The 21,837-nt window shown below is 41.9% G+C and overlaps 1 protein-coding gene across 3 annotated transcripts in view; it reads right to left on the bottom strand.

The window, feature by feature from the left end:
- ARHGAP6 (Rho GTPase activating protein 6) overlaps window positions 1-21,837 on the bottom strand; it is a 566,036-nt gene that overhangs the window by 61,089 nt on the left and 483,110 nt on the right. For all 3 annotated transcript variants that reach the window (XM_083174326.1, XM_083174328.1, XM_083174329.1), the window contains exons 3-4: window positions 14,645-14,716; window positions 2,140-2,396 (exon numbers count right to left, since the gene is read on the bottom strand). In XM_083174326.1, coding sequence (XP_083030452.1) covers window positions 2,140-2,396; window positions 14,645-14,716 — 329 coding nt within the window. The remainder of the gene's footprint in view (window positions 1-2,139; window positions 2,397-14,644; window positions 14,717-21,837) is intronic.

Raw genomic sequence — 21,837 nt, 5'->3', positions numbered from 1 at the left:
GTTTACCTCTCTATTAGCGCCTCTTTAACATTAGCACTTTCTTTTACACACTCCCAAATTGACTGTTATTGCAACTGAAGCTGATTCTAGTGTAATTATTTCCCATTTTATTTGGAATTTTTTTTTTATACTTGACATTATGCTGCTTTTGCAATAGGTGCTAAGTATTCCCAAATAAAACCATTTTGATTAATTCCGGTTGTAACGTTGCAGCTCTGTAATCTACTGTATATCTCTGCAGTACATACATTTCAATTGATCGACACAAATATATATATGTTTGCATGTTTATTTTGTGCTTTACATTGATGATAATTATCATTGATACTGTAAATGGGAGAAAATAAATGAATTGTCAGCCTCAAGTTTACAAGACTAAGGCGCCATACGCACTACATGAGAAATTCAAATATATTGCTCAGATGGGCCCTTCTGAGCTATATCTTTTTAAAAAATGTCTAGTATGTACACTCAATATCGTTAAAATGTGCGCTTCAACACATTGTTAGGCCCCAACCTGCTGAACATGTAGTTTGACTTTGGATATATAGCCTATGACCCATACGTTTAGCGGGTCCCAGTGACGTCAATGAACAATATCGTTATTGATATTATTCAGCGTGTACACTTCATATTGTATGACCAGTGGCATCGCTGATATAGTTAACTATATTAACGGTGCCCCTATTCGTCATGTGTTTATGGGGTTTGAAATTGTGTATACCATTAAAGTTATATTGGGTCATTTACTAGACTCAAACAAACATAATATAATATGATCAGATACTGAATAGGAAGATGGTGGCTGCCGGATCCTACAAATCTGTGATTTACATGAAGTAGGATGTGAAAAAATCTGCATTTGCCACTCCAATAAGACAGTTAGTGTCTTCAACACCATGCTAGAGCTATAAAAAGCCATTTCCCTGGTCTGCAAGTGTGCATCTAAATGTGCAGCGAATGAGACTCCCCCTTTATGCATCTTTAAACACAACCATGGGTCACGCCATCAAAACCTTCACCAGCCCCCAGTATAGGTATCTGTCTGTATGTACCTTTTTAATATGTATCTGAGACTAAAAGACAGATGTACTAAGCTTGAAAAGTGATAAAATGGAGAGTGCTAAACCACCAGTCACAGACTGTGTTTGACAAATAACACACAGGAGCTGATTGGTTGGTGGTTTATCACTCTCCACTTTATCACTTTTCATGGCTTAGTAGATCTAGCCCTTAATCTGAATCACTACTGTATCTTTTACACAGTGGTACGCATATGCTGTGGTTTACACGCACAGTTGAAAAACATCAACATTATGCCTGACTCAGAATCAGTGCCCTTAGCACTCCCCAACACCCTGCAAGAGTAGGCAGAGCTCCCACATCCTGCCTTCTTCCTACTGAAACAGGCAGGATGGTGATAAAAACAAAGAAAACGTGACATCGTATAGAAGGGGTGGGGCTAAATTATCCTCCTAAAGGACCAGCAGCTTAAGAAATTGCTGTATAAAAGGAAATGGTTATGGGATTCCTATTAATTTCTATATATTTTAGTATACATATATTTAGACCGAGAAGCTATCCCTTAATTCTATGGGCCTTATTCTGGTTCACTCTCAGAGGCAAATTCCTTCTCAAATGGACAAAACCATGTGCACTGCAGGTGGTGCAGATATAACATGTGCAGATAGAATTAGATTTGGGTGGATTTTTTTCTTCAAAGTGAGATCTATATGACAGTCTAGAAATAAAGCAATCAGTATTTTCGCTGCACAGAAACAAAATAAGTCACCAAAATCTAATTCTCTCTGTACATGTTACATCTCCCCCCCCCCCCTGCAGTGCACATGGTTTTGTCCATTTGACAAGGAATCAGAATAAGGCCCTACATATGCCCCCTCAAAAAAAAAAAAAATTTCCAGTAAACTTGACCCATAACACAATAAAGTACTATTAATAATAATAATAATAATAATAATAATATACAACTGTCAAAATGTCTAATTTGCTTAAAACAATGCATTCATTTCTCCTATTCAACCACAGAAGGCATTTTTTCACAGCAAATGAACATGTAATAGTACATTTCACATTCTCATGATCAAGGCCTTTTTTTCTTTTGCTAAATCATCAACTCACCCTCCTCCGTACACGAGGTGCTGCCTCTGGTGTATTGGGAGATGTGGACTCATTTGGCGTTTCTGAAGTGGAGCTAAGAGATGAATTGCTACTAGAGACTTCTTTATTCTGTCGTCTTGATCCGAAAGGCAGGATAGATGTTACAAAGTCAGTCACCTCTTTCTGCTCATCTTTTTGAGAATCCTGCTTTAGCTTCTGTGCCCTGTCATTTGCAATAACTTGTGATAGTGGCATTCCAAATGCCTGGGCTAAGAATTCTACAATAAATGGAAAAAGAAGAAGAATCATAGCCATACTATAAATCATTTGCACCCATTTAAAGTAGCGAGCATTTGTTACCAATTTAACATTCAGGGACTGTGGGGAATTTTAAAAGTTTTCCAACCGGTCAGGTCAGAAAACATTAATGAATGACATGCACTACAAGTGATGTAAGCTCTCTCTTACTATGGCTGTGTATGCACGGGACTTGTAAAACAGCACTAGTTGAAATGTAGGTAATGTAACCTTCAGGAGAGATATGAAATGAAGTCATTAATGTGTCTGAAGGCTGTGTTCCAGCATGATTTACTATGTACTTAAGATAGTGCTATGCCCGCTTTCCCATAAAACCCCAGCATTAATAATAGTGACTGCTGATGGCAATGTCAACATTGATGTGACACAGCACACACCAGGAACTGTGTCTATTCCCTTGCATTAAGATTTTAGGAGAGCATTTACTAAGCTTTGTTGACTCATGACACTCCTCTGTTACCGGAACATCAATGTGTTAATTTTAGGACATACTTATATAGTACTGTACAAACATATTCCAGATACATATATCATAACACCAGAATAAAGAGTAGGATTTGAGGCCCCAACTCTGATAATAAATATAAATAGAATGGGAGGAATTGTATACACCTGGTATAGGTACATATAATAACGTTTATACATGAACTCCATAGGACTAAAGACATGCTCTGATGTATATCAGCCTGTTGTGGCACCGTTATCCTACTAGTTTTATGAGATTTCTGAGATTCCCTGGCTAAGGGGCTAATTGGATAGCCCCAGGGGATCAATTAGCCTGCTATAATCTATAGTGGCCCTATTCATCATCAGATATGGGCCAGTTACACAAATGCTAATTACGCATGTTTTAAATAACAGGCCCGTTCATTATTAAGTCCCTGCTCCTTCCACTCAAGTCACACGTTTAGTTAGCTGGATGGGCACTGGCAAGTATCACTGTTGCTTTAACCCCTTCCCGACATTTGACGTATATATACGTCATGGCCGGGATGTACTTCCCGACACATGACGTATATATACGTCATGACTTTAAACTGTCCCCGCGTCTATAGACACGGTGACAGTTTAAACATGTCTGCTGTCCCTGACAGCAGACATGTCCCTGCATGCCCAGGGGGGGTGGCGATGCCTCCCCCCCGTTGGCGATCGATGTGATTGGCTGTTCAATGTGAACAGCCAGTCGCAGCGTTTTTCTGTGTTACCGGCGAATCAGACGCTCGGTAACACAGGTGTCAATCACCGCCGGGTGTGAGGGGGCATGAGGGGGTCACCGGTGATGACCACACCTCACCCCACCTCACCCCACCTGCCCCCAAGGCTGTGATTGGTCCGTCGGTCATTGATCCGCCGGTCATTGATCATTTCAGTGCCAAATTTGCAGAGATGTACATCCCTGAAAAATGTATTTGTATCGACGAGTCCCTTATACATTTTAAAGGAAGGGTTAAATTCCGCCAGTACCTTCCCAGTAAGAGGGCAAGGTATGGCATAAAAATGTATAAACTGTGTGAAAGCACCTCAGGGTACACCCACAGGTTTAGGGTATATGAAGGGAAGGATTCAAGAATTGAACCGCCAGAATGCCCCCCCTCCCTCGTAGGTGTTAGTGGAAAAATTGTCTGGGATTTAGTGCACCCCTTCCTGGATAAAGGTCATCACCTCTATGTGGATAACTTTTACACTAGCATCCCCCTGTTTAAGGCCCTTGGTTCAAGAGGTACAGCAGCTTGCGGTACTGTGCGCAAGAACCAAAGAGGCCTCCCAAAAACGCACATTGCCCAAGTACTGAGAAGGGGTGAAAGCAGGGCACAATCCACCGAAAATATGTTGTTGGTCAAATATAAGGACAAGAGGGATGTCCTTATACTGACAACAATTCATGGAGACAGTACCACCTCCATCCCTGTACGAGGTACCAGTACCCACACCTCAAAACCTAATTGTATCCTAGATTACAATAAGTACATGGGCGGAGTGGATCTTTCAGATCAGGTACTGAAGCCGTACAGTCCCCTGCGGAAAACAAAAATCTGGTACAAGAAGCTGGCCGTGTATATCATCCAGATGGCACTGTATAACGCTTACGTGCTATTCCGTTCTACCAGCCAGAGGGGGACATTTATGCACTTTCAAGAGGAAGTCATAAAGGGCCTAATATTTGGGAACCAGCAGGCAGAGGGCCCCAGTACTTCTAGTACTGGCCCCCGTATTGTACCAGGGCAGCATTTTCCTAACGAAATCCCCTCCACTGCAAGAAAGGGCAGGACACAAAAAAGGTGCAAAGTTTGCTATAAAAAGGGAATAAGAAAGGATACTATTTTCCACTGTGAAACTTGCCCCGACAAACCCGGCCTATGTATAAAGGAGTGTTTTAAAATATACCACACATCTATGGATTATTAGTTTCATCATTTCACCGTGCTTCGGGGGTCTTGCTAATGCCACATAGCACCCACCATTCATTCCACCAGAATCTGAGCTGCAAAATCCAAAAATCACTCCTTCCCTTCTGAGTCCTGCCATGCACCCAACTGGTATTTTTTGGTCACATATGAGGCATTGCCATACTCGGGAGAAATTGGGGCACAGATTTTGGGGTGCTTTGTCTCCTTCATTCCTTGTGAAAATGAAAAATTTTGAGCCAGAACTGCATTTTTGTGTAAAAAATGTAATTTTTCATTTGCACAGCCCAGTTGTATCAAAATTGGTGAAACCCCTGGGGGTTGGAAATGTACACTATACCCCTAGATGAATTCCCTGAGGGGTGTAGTTTGCAAAATGGGGTCACTTGTGGGGGGGTTCCACTGTATTGGTGCTTTGGGGGTCTTGCTAATGCGACATAGCACCCACCAACATTCCACCAGAATCTGTGCTGCAAAATCCAAATATCACTCCTTCCCTTCTGAGTCCTGCCATTTTTTGGTCACACATGAGGCATTGCCGTACTCGGGAGAAATTGGGGCACAGATTTTGGGGTGCTTTGTCTCCTTCATTCCTTGTGAAAATGAAAAATTTTGAGCCAGAACTGCATTTTTGTGTAAAAAATTTAATTTTTCATTTTCACTGCCCAGTTGTACCACAATTGGTGAAACCCCTGGGGGTTTGAAATGTACACTATACCCCTAGATGAATTCCCTGAGGGGTGTAGTTTGCAAAATGGGGTCACTTGTGGGGGGGTTCCACTGTATTGGTGCTTCGGGGGTCTTGCTAATGCGACATAGCACCCACCAACATTCCACCAGAATCTGAGCTGCAAAATCCAAAAATCACTCCTTCCCTTCTGAGTCCTGCCATGCACCCAAATGGTATTTTTTGGTCACATGTGAGGCATTGCCGTACTCGGGAGAAATTGGGGCACAGATTTTGGGGTGCTTTGTCTCCTTCATTCCTTGTGAAAATGAAAAATTTTGAGCCAGAACTGCATTTTTGTGTAAAAAAATTAATTTTTCATTTTCACTGCCCAGTTGTATCACAATTGGTGAAGCCCCTGGGGGTTTGAAATGTACACTATACCCCTAGATGAATTCCCTGAGGGGTGTAGTTTGCAAAATGGGGTCACTTGTGGGGGGGTTCCTAACTTTTAGCATCTTATGGTGCCTAGAAACCTACATGGTGCCTAAAAAATAATCTCATAAAAAGGAGGCTCCAAAATCAAGTAGGTGCTCCTTCTATTATGAAGCCTGTGGTTTGGTCAGCGTGCACACTAGGGCCACATATAGGATATTTATGAAAACAAAAGAATTGGGGGAATCAATTTTTAGTCACATTTCTCTAGTAAAATCTACTGTGTTCCTTAGAAAAATGTATTAAAATTGCAAATCTGCAAAAAAAATGAAATATTGAAATTTCACCTACACTTTGTTTTAATTCCTGTGAAACACCTAAAGGGTTAACAAACTTCCAAAATGCTGTTTTGAATACTGTGAGGGGTGCAGTTTTTGAAATGGCATCATTTATGGGGGTGTCTCACATACAAGTCCCTCAAAGTCACATCAGAACTGAACTGGTCCCTAAAAAAATCAGTGTTTGAAATTTTCTTGAAAATTTGAGAATTTGCTATTCATATTTTAAGCCTCCTAGTGTCCAAAAAAATTAAAACGAGGCTGAAATAATGATGGAAACATAAAGTAGACATATGGTCTATGTTAGTTATTAACTATTTTGAGTGGTATGATTATTTGTCTCACAAGCAGAAAATTTAACATTTTGAAAATTGCTAAATTTTACATTTTTTTACGACATTTTGGTATTTTTCACAAAAAAACACAGACTGTATCGACCCAAATTTACCACTAACTTGAAGTGCAATGTGTCACGAGAAAACAATCTCAAAATCACTGGGATAAGTAAAAGCAAAAAAAAGTTATCCCCACTTAAGTGATACATGTCAGATTTGAAAAAAAGGGCTCTGTCAGGAAGGCAAAAACATGCTGCGTCAGGAAGGGGTTAATAGCAGTGTTAGGGATCACAGAGATAACACATTTTTGTAGCATCTGCCCTGGCTCCGAAGCAATACTGAATTGCTATGGTAACTAAGAAATCAACCATCGCAATTCACACCAAGATGGATTTCTACTCATTGAGGGCCTTCCGGCTCCCGATGTGAATATGCCCTTTAGTTACCACTTGCAGCAAAATATTTATTCGTACCAAACAATATAGCTGTATATACATGATGTTCCAGTAAAATGTAACAGTGCAAACAGGCTTTTCCTGTAAATTATAGCTTGGGTGGGCTGAGAATTTTGGTGCTAGCCAAAGTTCATTAATATTTTTTCTATAATGTCTGACATTGTCCTTTGCTTTTTATAGAAATGACTGAATAATTTGCGTTATGCATACTTACCAAAAATTAGGTGATGCACCTCCCCAGTAAGTTAGGAAACTATCCTGTTTTCCCTGAAGGCCCATCACACACCATCTCACACTCACTTGTACACTGTTGTAGGTGGCTTAGGGAAACCAAATGATGCAATTGGTGCTGAATCACATCATCGTAACCCTGTCCCCGCTATACAGTGCCTGCTTTTCGGCACCATATAGCGGAGACACAATGACATGATTGTGGTGCCATGCCTCTGGTCAGACCACCCTCTTTTCCAGCAATACCAGAGGGGGCAGTAAAGTAAGTAAGTATGGTGTTAAGGTATATGGACAATGTACAAGTATTGATTCTTTCAGATGTGGCAAATACTTGCCTACACTCATTGAAGCTGCTGGAAATCCAGATTTTGGGGCAGTCTCCTGCAGCCCTGGAAGTGTAGGTGACTTCCAGGATGGTGATAAAATATTGTAAGATTTCGAGGCTGTGTGAAGGAGGCGGGGCTACCTGAGGGCTATATTTGCCTACTTTTGAAAAACATTTCAGGAAGAATGAAAGTAAAGCAGCCCATACACGCTGCTTTGTGGGCGTCCTTTCCGTGCTGTACTAGCACGGATCACATTGCATTGCATGTGCAGCCGTTGTGCATGCAATGTGATGCAATGTGATGAAACCTAAGTACAAAAAGTGTGAGCAAGCACATACTTTTTGTACTTCGGTTTCATCACATTGCATCGCATTGCATGCACAACGGATGCACATGCAATGCAATGCAATGTGATCCGTGCTAGTACAGCACGGAAAGCACGCCCTCATAGCAGCGTGTATGGGCTGCTTCAGACCTACAAGTGGAGTGTTAAATTGATTGTGTACTGCTTTGCCTGATTGATGTTTCATAAACATGACTTGCATACAGCCGTTACATAGTTTGGCTCATATACTGCCCATAAGAAATCTTATTTAAAAATGCATGTATTCATAGGGATCATTATGTCTTCTAACAAATGCAGGGAAATTGCACTGCTGATCACACTGTATTTGAATGCATATATCCAAAATGACTTCAAGAACGCACAGATGTGCCTGCACCCCTTTCATCAGTGCACTATGAGTTATACAAAGCACGAGTGTGATGTGACTCGGTAATGCTGAGTGTTTTTGTTTGTGACTTTTATTTCAATTTAAAGGCATTTTATTCCCATACTGATGCATATGGGATGCACAAGCAGCTTTGTTACAGCACTTTCCAGTAAAACACTGTAATGTAGCGTAATGTATGCAGTTACAGTTGTGAGCATACACAGCATGGTACGACTAGTAGTGTTGTTTAACGCACAAGGAGGCAAGATGTAAGTGGACACATATGTAAAAGCGACATAATAGGCGTAAGGTGCAATCAGGAGATTGCTAGACTCTTCGGGTATGCTGGTATTTCAGGAGTCTCCCTAACAATCAGGGAAACTTGGCAAATAGTGTGTGACACATACTGTACACATTCATAATCACATAGCTTACAATGCTAGTGAGAAATACAGGGGGTAGTTATGCTGTGGTCAGAGTACAGCAGGTATAGAGTAAAAATGGGTAAAACAAAACGAAAAACAAACAAAAAAAATCAGGAGAGACAGATATCAGAACACAGGCAGTTTAGAAGAGGAGAGGGCCAGTGTGCAGGCTCTTAGGGGTATTCAATGCTGTAGGCGAGTGGTGACAGCGAGCAGAGCTTCCTGCTCGCTGTCACCACTCACCCTGACAGTATTCAACGCAGCCCAATCATACGCCAATTGCCCCTCGCTCCATTTTTTAAGCGAGGGGGAATTGGCGTATGCGGCTCCTGAACCAGCGAGACTCGCGGCTAAATACAGCGAGTTTCCTGCATTAGCCACGGGTCTCGCTGTTTTGGGGAATTCTCGCCGTCCTGTGATGGCGAGGATTTCCCCAGAACATTGAATAGAGTGAACGGCCGGCGCGGGGGTTAAACAGCGAGGATCGCTGGTTTTCTGCAATCCTCGCTGTTTAACCCCTCGCTGGCCGCTCGCCGCAGCATTGAATACACCCCTTTGTGTGTTCCCCCTGCTCCCTCTCTGGCAGCACAACAGACTGTGCATACTCATGTCTCTGGGAAACATGGCACATGCACCATGTTCCCGAGGACGATGTCATTTTACCTGTGCTTTGTGCTGCTCTTCTGGGCAGCCAGCGGACACAGGACTCCAGAGATGGTGGAGAGGTAAGCATAATAATTGTATGTACATGGTGTGTGGTATGGGCAACCCCTGGACACAGGGGTCTGTGTGCACAGTACAACTGCACCCATTATAGATGTGCTATTGTTTCAGAACATTTAAGTTCAGAAATGTTAATGGAACATCTATTATCTCATATTACACAACCCACAGCCCTCCACCCTATTGCTAGTAATAGCATAACATTTGGGAGTTCCAAATGGAGGCTGTTAATGCAGCTGCTGCGAATCGTTTGTAAGCAACCCAGACCCTGGGACAATTTAACATCCCTCCCCCTTCAAATGTCCCGATCACAATACAGTCCCTGCAAATCAGGACTATGGGGTGGTATGGTACCATACTGGGTGGTATGGTAAAGGCTACAGTTTATAGTCATTTATTTACTGTCAAAAATAGTATATTAAAAGGAATACTTATGTGATGTAGCATAAGTATATAAAAGCACCCAGCTTTTAACTTGTTTTGTATAAATGTAAAAGAAATGCAAGTGAAATGTGCGGAACTTTTTGTTTTTAAAGTCTGTTAAATAAACTCTGACCAGCAACAGCATGATACAACTACTGTATCATCACGCGTACTTAATATAAAGCATGTTGTGTTCAGAATGTACTTCCTATGATCAATTGCTTGAACATTTCTGAACAAAGTTTCAAAACAACGAGCAGATAAAAAGCTCACTATTCTGCCACAGTGTAGTCATTCTATAAAAAAAAAAAAAAAACCTTTGCATGAGATCACATAACTTACTGGAGAAAATACGACATTCCAGGAAAAAGTAAGCCCCAAAGTATTGTTCTAAAGCTAACTCTTTAACTCTTCTGCAATGGTCTTGGAAGTAGCTAGAACTTCCATTACATAGACTCCTTTAGGAGAAACAAGCCTGTAATTCAAATATCAGAAAGCAACATTAAAAATAGGATTATACTTAAATTTTTTGTAAACAAAGCTGTCAGCAGCAAAATGGGTTTCTTGGTTCTTTTGAAATTATAATTATAATGTTATGGATGCGAAATGCCAGTTAAAGCTTTCAACAATATTTTATTTTTATTTCAGTACATAGGCTGAGGTGGTGTGCTGGCCCCTGCAATGCTAATGGATATCAAGCGGTGGGAGAGGGGGGATTTTAGAAAGGTAGTCATGGTTTCAAAACCCAGTCTATTTCTATTACCAGCGTCATCATTCTGAATATTCTACTGCACAGAACTTGCATGACTATTAAGGATATCCTCCAAATGTAGAGGTGACATCCCTGTTACATTATACTGTATTTCAAAAGAAAATATTTTCCATTAAAACAATGAAATGCAGAAATGTAGGGGAAAATTTACTAATATGAAAAACCTAGTTTTTCGTATTAGTATTTTCCCTACGACTGCATACGACTGTTTCAGTCGTATGCAAAGTCGTGTTCCGGAGGGGAAATTACAAAGCAGTCATATATACGACTGCTTTGTAACCCTCCATTGTCGTATTCATTCGTATTAGCTGGCCATATATACGGCCGCTAATACAAATTTTTCTGGCAGTCTGCACGGATCAGTCAGATCCGTGCAGGCTGCAGTGTGTAAAAAAAAAAAAAAATTGAAAAATAAATAAATAAATAATAAAAAAAAAACAGCGTGGGGTCCCCCCCACCACAGCTGTAACCAGCACCAGGCTGAAAGAGTCGGGGCCGGTAATTAAAAATCAGGGAACCCGACAAATAGGGGTTCCCCGACTTTTAACAACCAGCCCTAGGCTCCAGGTCCGGGGCTGGTTCCCAAAATACGGGGGACAAAATGACTAGGGGTCCCCCGTATTTTAAGAACCAGCCCCAGGCCAAACCAGCCAGCAGGGTAATGCCACAGCCGGGGGGAGACTTTTTATACAAGTCCCCCCGGCCAAAGCATTCAGCCCTACCGACCAGTCAGCCTGGCCAGGCAACCAGCCCGGACCTGGTTGTTAAAAATCGGGGAACCCCTATTTGTCGGGTTCCCTGATTTTTAATTACCGGCCCTGGCTCTTTCAGCCTGGTGCTGGTTACAGCTGTGGGGGGGGGACCCCACGCTGTTTCTTTTTTAAAATTTATTTATTTTTTCACACTAAAGCCTGCACGGATCTGACTGATCCGTGCAGGCTTAAAGCAAATACGACAGGAAAAGCAAGTTGTATTTTCCTGCCTTATTTTCGTGCCTGTTTTACACCAATTAGCAGCCGTATTATCAATACGGCTGCTTAGTACATCAGGAACCACCATTCTTTTGAATGGTGATTCCTGTCATATCCTATCGATGGTGTAGACATTCATATTTGTAAATACAAATACGAATGTCCCATCATTAGGAATTTCCCCCGTAATATCCAAGAAAATAGAGGTTATACAGTACTTTACTGAGGTAGCTGATATAGCAGCTAACTTGCCTCAAATACTATAGAAAAAAGTATACATATTCAATTAGTGTCGGATCCATTCCAACATTCATTTGTCGGAATGGATCGGACACTACCTATTGAAATCAGCATCCAAATCTGAATGTTTGATTTGGCCACTGAATGCCGCCCACCTGCCCGGCGTCGGGAAGCGGGACTTATAGATAAATTTATGAGAGGCACAGGTATTAATTTTATGTACAACGGCAGCAAAAAAAAATATTATAATGGAGGCTCAGATATTAGGTTTATTAATGAAGGATTTTCATTACCATTTGCCATTTTATCCTCCAGCCAGGATTAACAGGAAGAGACATGACACTTGGCATTGGCTCAGGTATCCCAAGTAACAAGACACTATACAGTATGTTCAGGACCACGCCACTTAGAAAAGTAGTATTTTTTCTTAACACATATTTGATTTAGAAGATTGTAATCCCTGCACATCCATGGCCATTTGCATTTAATCCAACGCATATCAGTTTCAAGCGCAAAAGCAGTGGTTGTCCACCCATGAGTCTATTCAATGGAAAGTTCCTCATGAAGTCGTTGGAAAGTAAAGCCCGGTACACATTGGCGACTGTCATGTGAAAGCAGATCAGTTTTCTTGTCTAAGCGGCTTTCAGAATGAAAGCCGCCCATTGTGTACAGGGCAGCGATAAGCGGTGAGCGCTGTTGCGCGCTCCCGCATCATCGCTGCTGGCTGCTGCTCATCTGTTGGTATTACCAGCAGAAGAGCAACAGAGAGGACGGCTTTCCATAGCTTCCTGCTATGGAAAGCTGTCCACCCCCAGGGAAAATGGCTGGGCAGGGGGAAAACCGCTCAGTGTGCATGCATCATTTTGCCCTATACACACTGGGCATAATCACCCAGTGTGTATGGACCTTAAGTGTCACTGTTTATAGATTTTCACTGGCCAAAATACAATACTTTCCAGAAAGTTGCACAATAGACCCAGAAGTGTCTGTCTTCTAAACAGGACCCCAACCATCTCTGTGATTCCTCTGTGTACCCAACAGGTCCATCTTGAACAAAGGCCAGGTATCTGGAGGTTCCTGGTTCCACTATTGTAACAATGGTATAAACCAGGCATGTCCAACCTGCGGCCCTCCAGCTGTTGTGAAACTACACATCCCAGCATGCCTTGCCAGAGTTTTAGCATGCACTAATATCAAAACTGTGGTAAGGCCTTCTGGGATGTGTAGTTTCACAACAGCTGGAGGGCCGCAGGTTGGACATGCCTGGTTTAAACATTCGGATGGTATAAATAAAACTCTTCGTTACATAGGTCTCGCTTAGAAGACATATGGAAAGATGTAACAGGCCTGTAACAAAGCAAGCCCTTTTTACTAAAAATTAAGTGCTCGCAAATAGTAATAGTGCAAACAAGTTCTTAAAAGGAATTTTATAAAAGCATCATATACACTGTATGCTATTTAACATCATGGTTTGATTTGGTTGCGGTTTTGTTTTACGATAAAACAAAAAATCAGCGCTGCAATTATTACATGATGAAGTAATGTAATATAACTAGAAAATAACTTTAGAGGAAGTATATACAATTTAATATACATATTTTAAATATTTACACTGTGTTTCTAATTTTACACATAGATACAGCTAATGTTAGTACACAGTCATTCTGCATATATAACAAATACTTTCTACAATGTCTATTGGTTTAGCATGAGTTTCTATACTTGATATTCTTTAACAGCTATTTCAAAGAAGGAATTCTAGATGTAGCCAAGCTCAGGTTTGCTGCAATGTCTTCTATTTGCAGCGAAACTGGCATGACTAGTGTGCCCGCTGCTATGACACGTGTGTTTGCATGCATGTGCCTATCAAGTAATACAGGGGGCTGCAGCTAGTCGCAGCCTGGTATATTGAACCACACCTGTGCCCTTGAGGCCATGTATGAACGTGGCTACATCTGTAAATGGACATTTCAAAATGGATACTTGAATAATTATAATCATGCAGATGAATGTAATCTTTAAAACCTACTTTACTGAAGTTAAATATCAGCATGAATGTAAATGGAATATATGCATTATTAAGTACGCATTTCAGATGATGACCCCTGTTTAACAATATACTGACCTGGAAGTATTGAATCCTAAGAATGTTCAGGACAGATCTACACCCTGCAGAGTGCTGTGCCGGCATAAACCAAAAGAAGGTGCCATGAGGCAGCAATAGTGCCACTCCCTAGGCTAAGCACTCTGGTCAACTGCCCCTTTTGCACACCACTGGTTACGGCGATATACAGCAATAACACCGATTTTGTATCACCACTTATTACAGAGATAGAATAACTATTATCTCCGCAATTTATATAAAAATATATTGCTGTAGGGGTGGGGTGAAACACCCTTGCGATAGTGGTTCTGAGCAGAAACAAAATGTATTACCACTTTGGCAGGCCAGTCTGGGTGGACTAGCAGGCACTATATGCATGTGCAGTGGAACTATTGGTCTGGCATTGGGATTACAGTTCTACTTCTTTAAAAAAAAAAAAAAAAAAAAAAAATGCAGTTAAAAAAATATTGCATTGTTTTGGAAGCATTCCGGTTTGAATACAACGCTTTATATAATGCCATCCTGAGATACTGGTAAAGAAATTTTGATACATGGGTAGATTTCCTTTATATAGAGAATAAAACATGTTACGGCATTTCTCAAGTTGAAGATTCAATATGGGCCATCAATACATTTTTTCCATACCTTTATCTTTGTTTTTCTCCTTCCCTAATGAATCCAGTTTCTTTCGCAAAGATTTTTTCCTCTTCTGCCCATCTGTAAATAAATGAACACAAAAATAACAGAAAATATTATAAGCAGAAAGTTCTAAACTCTCTATGACGCAATTCAGTATTAAGAACACTATATACAGAAATAATATTACCACACACAACACCAGCATAACTATTAGATCAGCGTGACCACTGTATATCACAATAATATGAATTTTTGATTAACGGAATATAACTATCATTTAATGACTGGTAAATGATATGACTAAAGACCGTCTAGTTGACAAACTCATTCAGAAAATGGTAAAATTTGAACAGTATCATCAGCTCTGGATTGTGTGTCCTGAATGGAAAGTATTTTGTTAGCCAGACTCTGTGGCTTTGTGGTCCAATGCTTTTAACAATTAACAATTATTTAGACCGATTAAAGTCTGGTGATAATTCATGTGCTAAAACTGGTTGTTGAACTGACCATTCAAACAAACAAATGTATAGTATAGCAGGCAACACAATTGTTTTAAAAAATATACAAATAAATAAATAAAAAATCAGTCATAAGGTGCCCATACACGCTGTGATTTCAGCATGCGTTTTGAACTTTTACAGTTCAAAACGCATCGCATAGTGTACCTGCGGGGATGTGATGCGATGTGAGTCCCCGCAGGTACAATATTGTAAAGTACAAAAAGTATCTGCAGGTAGTACTTTTTGTGCTGCATTGCATCGCATCAGTTCTGGAGTACATGCGATGCGATGTCCATTAGTGACTGATGCGATGTCCATTAGTGACTATTTACTTAAAAAAAAAAAAAAAAAGAGGCTGATATCGCATCGCACCTGCACAGTACATTGCATCGCATCCCCTTCCAAAGCCAAAATTGCATGGCACCTTAAAGTTCAAAACGCACAGCACATGAATATCGGTGCATGTATGGGCACCTATAGGTGTAAAAGTGGCAAAGGCAACAGTTTTAGAAGCATAGAAGGAGAAGTGTAAATGTTTATAGTTTACAGCTATCTTGGAACACTGCACCTCCCATAGATGCCGACTCCTAATTTATGAAGAATTTTGTATTAAATGAAAGACTAACTACTCCTCACTAGTCCTTCATCTTTAGAAGGGAATGTACAGTCAGTGACCACTACAGGAGAAATTTGCACCTCTACAAAATAACTGTTAACTATACATAGTTGATTCCTGCATGATTTCCCATTTCTGTGGTGATTTACTCCCACACTCCAATATAATATGTGAGCGCTGCGGAATATGTATGCGCTATATAAGAAACTGTTAATAAATAAATAAATGTAGTAGAGACTATAAATTGTAAGCTCCACTGGTGTAAGGACTGATGCGAATGGCTAATTATTCTCTATACGTGCTTAAAAAAATAAATAAAAAAAGTACAGTTTCTCTTGCTCTGCATTTTTGGCAATTCTATTCATTCTCATTCTGGGGTATATTCAATTGATTTTGAAACTGCCGTTTTGCCGAAAAGACAGCAGTTTTCGCCATGAATAGATCGGAAGGGGTTTCGATCTATTTAATGCTAGCTGTTTTTTTGTTCCGACCTGACGAAAACCAGGTGGATTGACGGAATAGCTGCTAATCCACCCGCATTTGATGGAAACACAGCCAAAACGGAAAGGATTGAGACAAGGAGGACGGCGCTGAGTAGCAGCAGCTTACATGGCACGGTTCTCCTGTTTGCCGCCTCCCATAACCTCCCACCACATACCCATACCCTCCGGCAGCCTCCCGTACTCACCCGCCGCACCGGGTGGGAGCAGCACACCCTGCCCTGTTCCGGCTCCCGCTGCCTCCTGGCCAATCATGCCGCCTCTCGCCACTGCGCTCCCCAGTCCCTGCACTGGCCGGGTCAGCATCAATACGCTGCCAAATCTGACATCTGGATTTAGCTGCTCCTTTGAATAATGGATGCCGGACTTATTCCATGAAAAGAATTTGGAATGGATGCAGCATCAATTGATTATATGCCTCTGTATATAGAGTTTGTGTTGCATACCATTTTTAGTACTATGTCTCACTTGACCCAACCCCATGACATTAAGCAAGCTGAAGTGTAATAAAGCTGGGTAAACACTAGAATGATGTGTACCCAGCCAATATGTCAGCCTACATATTGGAACCTAGGTACACATTCAGTTATATAAAAAAATATAGGAGCGACATATCACACCTTCCTTCAATACACCTGCCGCAGTCGCTGATTGACCGTGCAGCAGGCTAGTTTTCTTGCGCACCTGCGTATTGGAAATAATAAAAACACTGAACAATATGCACCAATTTGTCATTGTATTTCTTCCAGAAATTAAATATTGTCCTGATATTGTCTCAGTGTGTACCCGACTTACATACTTTACATTATTACTATCTTAGCAGATGCTGAGAAGGCATAACACAGAATATCAAAATAAATAATGGTTACTTTAGACTTTTGATTTAAACAATAGTAATATCTCTAATAAGCAATATAAAATACAAAGACCCCTTTATCTTGTACTAAGGCTTGTATTAAGAAATCTTTAAAAGTCTCTCCAGAGACCACAACTGGATCTCTCAGAGGAAAATAATAGATTAAAAATAATTTTATGAGCAACACATGTGGCTACCTCTCCTGGATGGAACATCTGCCAATTCAACAGACCATGCCTTTGGGGAATGTCTGCAAAATCATCATTTGCACGTGTGGGATCTATAAATCCAACAAAGTCTAACAGAAGAAGTAATAGGGCTTAAACATTAGGAAGTTTAAAATCCTACAAAAAATAAAAAAAATTAAGACATCACAAACTGATTTTTTTTAGGTTTAAAATAAAATCAGGTTTGTAGAATAATGGTTAAGTGAAATCCCCTCTGCATAGTTATCTACTTGAATGCTTTCCTCGGTACTCTTTACCTAGCACGGCGCCCACAATTTTGATCGTGGGAAACGCAGGTAAATAAATTGCGGGCATCGCGGCCATTGAATGCACTAAAAATCAGGTGTGACGAGACCGACGCGATGCCCGCGATTTCCCATAGGGAACAATGTTAAATGTCTCAATTGACCCGATTTTCATGTCCAATGCCTCAATTGACCCGATTTTTCCATAGGAAACAATGTTAAATGGCCCACAGAGGCCAAATAGCCACCCAGAAGTGTGAAATGGCCCCCACAATTGTTAACACCACCCCACGATCAACGTCAACCCGAAGCGTGGCGAGCGCAGCGAGCCCGCGAGGGGCGACGGTACGCGTCCTACGTCCTTTTCATACCCCCACTATCCACGTCGGCGTGGAGTTGAGAATAGAATAGTGTGGCGAGCGTAGCGAGCCACCGAGCCCGAAGCGTGGCGAGCGCAGCGAGCCCCGTGAGGGGACGCGGATACCTTCACAGGTAAACGCGTCCCTTCGCGGCCTTCACAGGTATCCGCGTCCCCTCGCTGCGCTCGACACACTATTCTATTCTCAACGCCACGCCGACGTGGATAGTGGGGGTATGAAAAGGTCGGAGGACGCGTACCGCTGCGCTCGCCACGCTTCGGGTTCACGTTGATCGTGGGGTGGCGTTAACAATTGTGGGGGCCATTTCACACTTCAGGGTGCCTATTTGGCCTCTGTGGGCCATTTAACATTGTTTCCTATGGAAAAATCGGGTCAATTGAGGCATTGAATAAGAAAATCGGGTCAATTGAGACATTTAACATTGTTCCCTATGGGAAATCGCGGGCATCGCGTCGCACCCGATTTTTTAGTGCATTTAATGCCCGCGATGGGCGCCGTGATAAGTAAAGAGTACCCTTTCCTCTACAGGAGTTGCCCAGAGAAAAGCAACTTGGAGACGATGGGGTGGGAACCGTCTAATCACAGCAATGGGCCCCATCTCTGCACAGGAAAAATGCAATGATCGTGGCACATTTACATACAAAAAGGGCTAAAATGACACAATAAGCACAGAAATGGAAATATCTCTCAGCGCTTCTTCATTCACTAAATATGGGTTGACAAGGTAGAATTGAGACTACACATTATTATGAAAGAAAACCATCATCCCCACTACGGACAAAACTCAGAGATGGTTAGGACTGACAAGCTGCTTTTTCCACTTCTGCTGTTGCACAAGTATTCCTTTACTCCAGGCATGTCCAAACTATGGCCCTCCAGCTGTTGTGAAACTACACATCCCAGCATGCCTTGCCATAGTTTTAGCATCCTCTAGAAGCAAAACTCTGGCAAGGCATGATAGGACTTGTAGTTTCATAACAGCTGGAGGGCCATAGTTTGGACATGACTGCTTTACTCCATACATGGGAATCTGATTGAGAGGAGGGAGACTGCAAAGCACCTGTAGCCGCTGTGGATATATTCATTACCATCAGCAGCTGATTGTTCATTGCGAGCAGGACCAGGAGAGATCCAGCTGCCTCATCACTACACAGAACCCAGCATATGGTAACCGCTCATTCATAGAGGCAGCACAGAGACAGACTCCTGGCATAATATTGAGCTGACCCCTCTTACCTGTCATAGGTAACAAACGGATACATTCAACATTTAACTTGGGCTCAGACTGTGGACTTTGATATACTAATACCTTGATACAGGCTATTCCTCATGTGTATTATAATACTCTATTGGAGAGAGATCCACCTTTTATAGTAAATTATATAAACTGTCTTGTTATATTAATTTATCTTGCGTCATTATCAATATATTGACCGGTCATGTATGTCTTTTATATTTGTGGATAGATATATACAACTCAGGTCGAGTAAGTCTAGACTTACTCGACCTGAGTTTAAGTGTTGTTTTTTGCTTAAACGCTGTTTAAGTCTTTTGAGTGCCACGGGTTTGCCACTCTGTAGTTCCCCCCCCCACAAGGGGACTGAGGGCTCCAAAAGCAGCTGCACTTCAACCTATACCTGCGAGCGCCGGATCCAAGGACATATATATATATATATATATCCATCCATATCTATCTATCTATCTATCTATGAGATGGGAGGCACATTGCCATTTCTTAATTTTAGCTGTATTGCATTTTCAGCATTTTACAACAAGTCCTTAATATTGAAATAAAGTGTAAAAAAAAAAAAAAGTTTTTAACAATAGTTAATTGGACGTGGTAAGCATGCCAGCGTTCGGGATGCACGCAATCAAAATTCTGGTGTTGACATTACGACTGGCAGCCACAACACTGGTGCTGCAAACCCAACAGTCCACATTCCATTCATAAGTATTCTCTCGACTCTTGACATTAGGTTGCAGGGTGGAGCTGGTGGGATTTTAGGCTTAGGCACGGGGGGTTTAGGTTAGGCACTTGGCTGCTATGGACAGGGTTAGGCTGCAAGGAAGATAGGCTCTATCTTTGAGGGTTAGGGCTGGAAGAGAAGGTAAATATGATTACCCAACCCCTGATCATCAAGATGCTGCTTTTGATCTTTTGACCACCGGCATCCAAACCGCCTGTCATCTATATATATTCTTTTGTAACGGTACATCCTGGTTTACAGTAGGATTTTACCAGTAAGTTGGCTTGAAAGAAGGGAGACTTCTCTTTCAAACGATGTGCCCCCATAGTAGTTATTGCTATAGGACAGGCATGTCCAAACTATGGCCCTCCGACTGTTGTGAAACTACAAGTCACATCATGCCTTGCCACAGGTTTGCGATTAGAAAATGTTAAAACTATGGCATGGTATGCTGGGATGTATAGTTTCACCACAGCTAGAGGGCCACAGTTTGGCCATGACTATTATAGACCCTTAATGGGTCTGCCGTTCCAGAGATAAAATGAAAAGTGTTTGACTTTGGTTCCCTTACTTGACATGTTAAAGGGTGTAAAATAAAAAGCAAGGTGCAATTTGTGTGGGTACAACATAAAAAAACAATCAATCAGCGATGCTGAAGTTGGAATTTGACTAGCGCAGCACAAGAATGCGAGGACCCACAAAAGTGAAAGAGAACCTTGTACACCACTTTTAACATTTCTGCAAAATGTGAATTTCAACTACTTATATTATTCCATATTTGTTGAACTTCATTCGCAGGTAATATACGAGCTGATCCTTGCAGAAATGTGTTTGCGCATATAGACCACAGACACAATTTTGGTTAGCTTCTTTCTGTACATCTCCACATACATACATTCCTTTCTTGGCTGGCTACTTTGTTTTACGTATTTTCTTTCACAATCACATTGTTGAGCTACAGCCAGCATCCTATCATTTATACAGACAGAATATCCATCACTGAAACGACATTTTCTCCTAATAACCTATTTATGCATTACATGATACTGACACTGAGCCTGACATCTCACATCTGCCTCTCGGGAAGCATTTAACCGATGGACAATCATGGGATCAGCAGAAGAAGGTCAGTAGCACTATGTATACCTAAACCAGGGGTGTCCAAACCTTTTGCGTCGAGGGCCAGATTTGGTAAGTGTAAATGTGTGGGGGCCAACCATTTAGCCTGACATTCTTTGAATCATTAATCACATCAGAATGGTCCCCCACTCTGCCCCCATTCACTCTATGTCCCCCAGCCTGCCCCCATTCACTGTATGTCCCCCAGCCTGCCCCTCCTTCACTGTATGTCCCCCCATTCACTTTATGTTCCCCACTCTGCACCCATTCACTCTGTCCACCCGCCTGCCCCCTTGTCTTAATGTCCATCAGTGCATCCATTCATTGTATGTCCCCAAGCCTGACCCTCCTTCACTGTATGACTCCCATTCACTGTATGACCCCCAGTCACTATGTTCCCCACTCTGCCCCCATTCACTGTATGTTCCCCAGCCTGCCCCTGCTCCCCCTTCTCTGAATGGCCATCACTGCCTCCATTCACTGTATGTCCCCCAGCCTGGCCCTCCTTCACTGTATGTCCCCCACTCTGCCCCCTCCCTTCTCTGTATGTTTCCCAGCCCCATGTGTGATCCACAGGAAGGAGACGCAAAGCAGGCACTACAAGGACAGGAGATGCTTGGGCTCCTGCGGCTGCCCTCCTCCGCTCTGCATGTTACGGGAGCAAGCTTCCCCCTTGCTGCCCCCCTCCCCAAACACTGCTGTCGCTGTGATTGTGGAGTAGGGTGATATACGATTGCAGCAGCAGGGGTAGGACGCCAAACACATCTGACTGTGGCGGCCGGCACCTCC

Source organism: Crinia signifera, chromosome 2 (genome assembly GCF_055691185.1).
Source record: "Crinia signifera chromosome 2, ASM5569118v1, whole genome shotgun sequence".
In the NCBI taxonomy this organism is placed as follows: Eukaryota; Metazoa; Chordata; class Amphibia; order Anura; family Myobatrachidae; genus Crinia; species Crinia signifera.
Note: the sequence above shows the minus strand (reverse complement) of the source record. Positions and strands in the feature narration are given on the sequence as shown.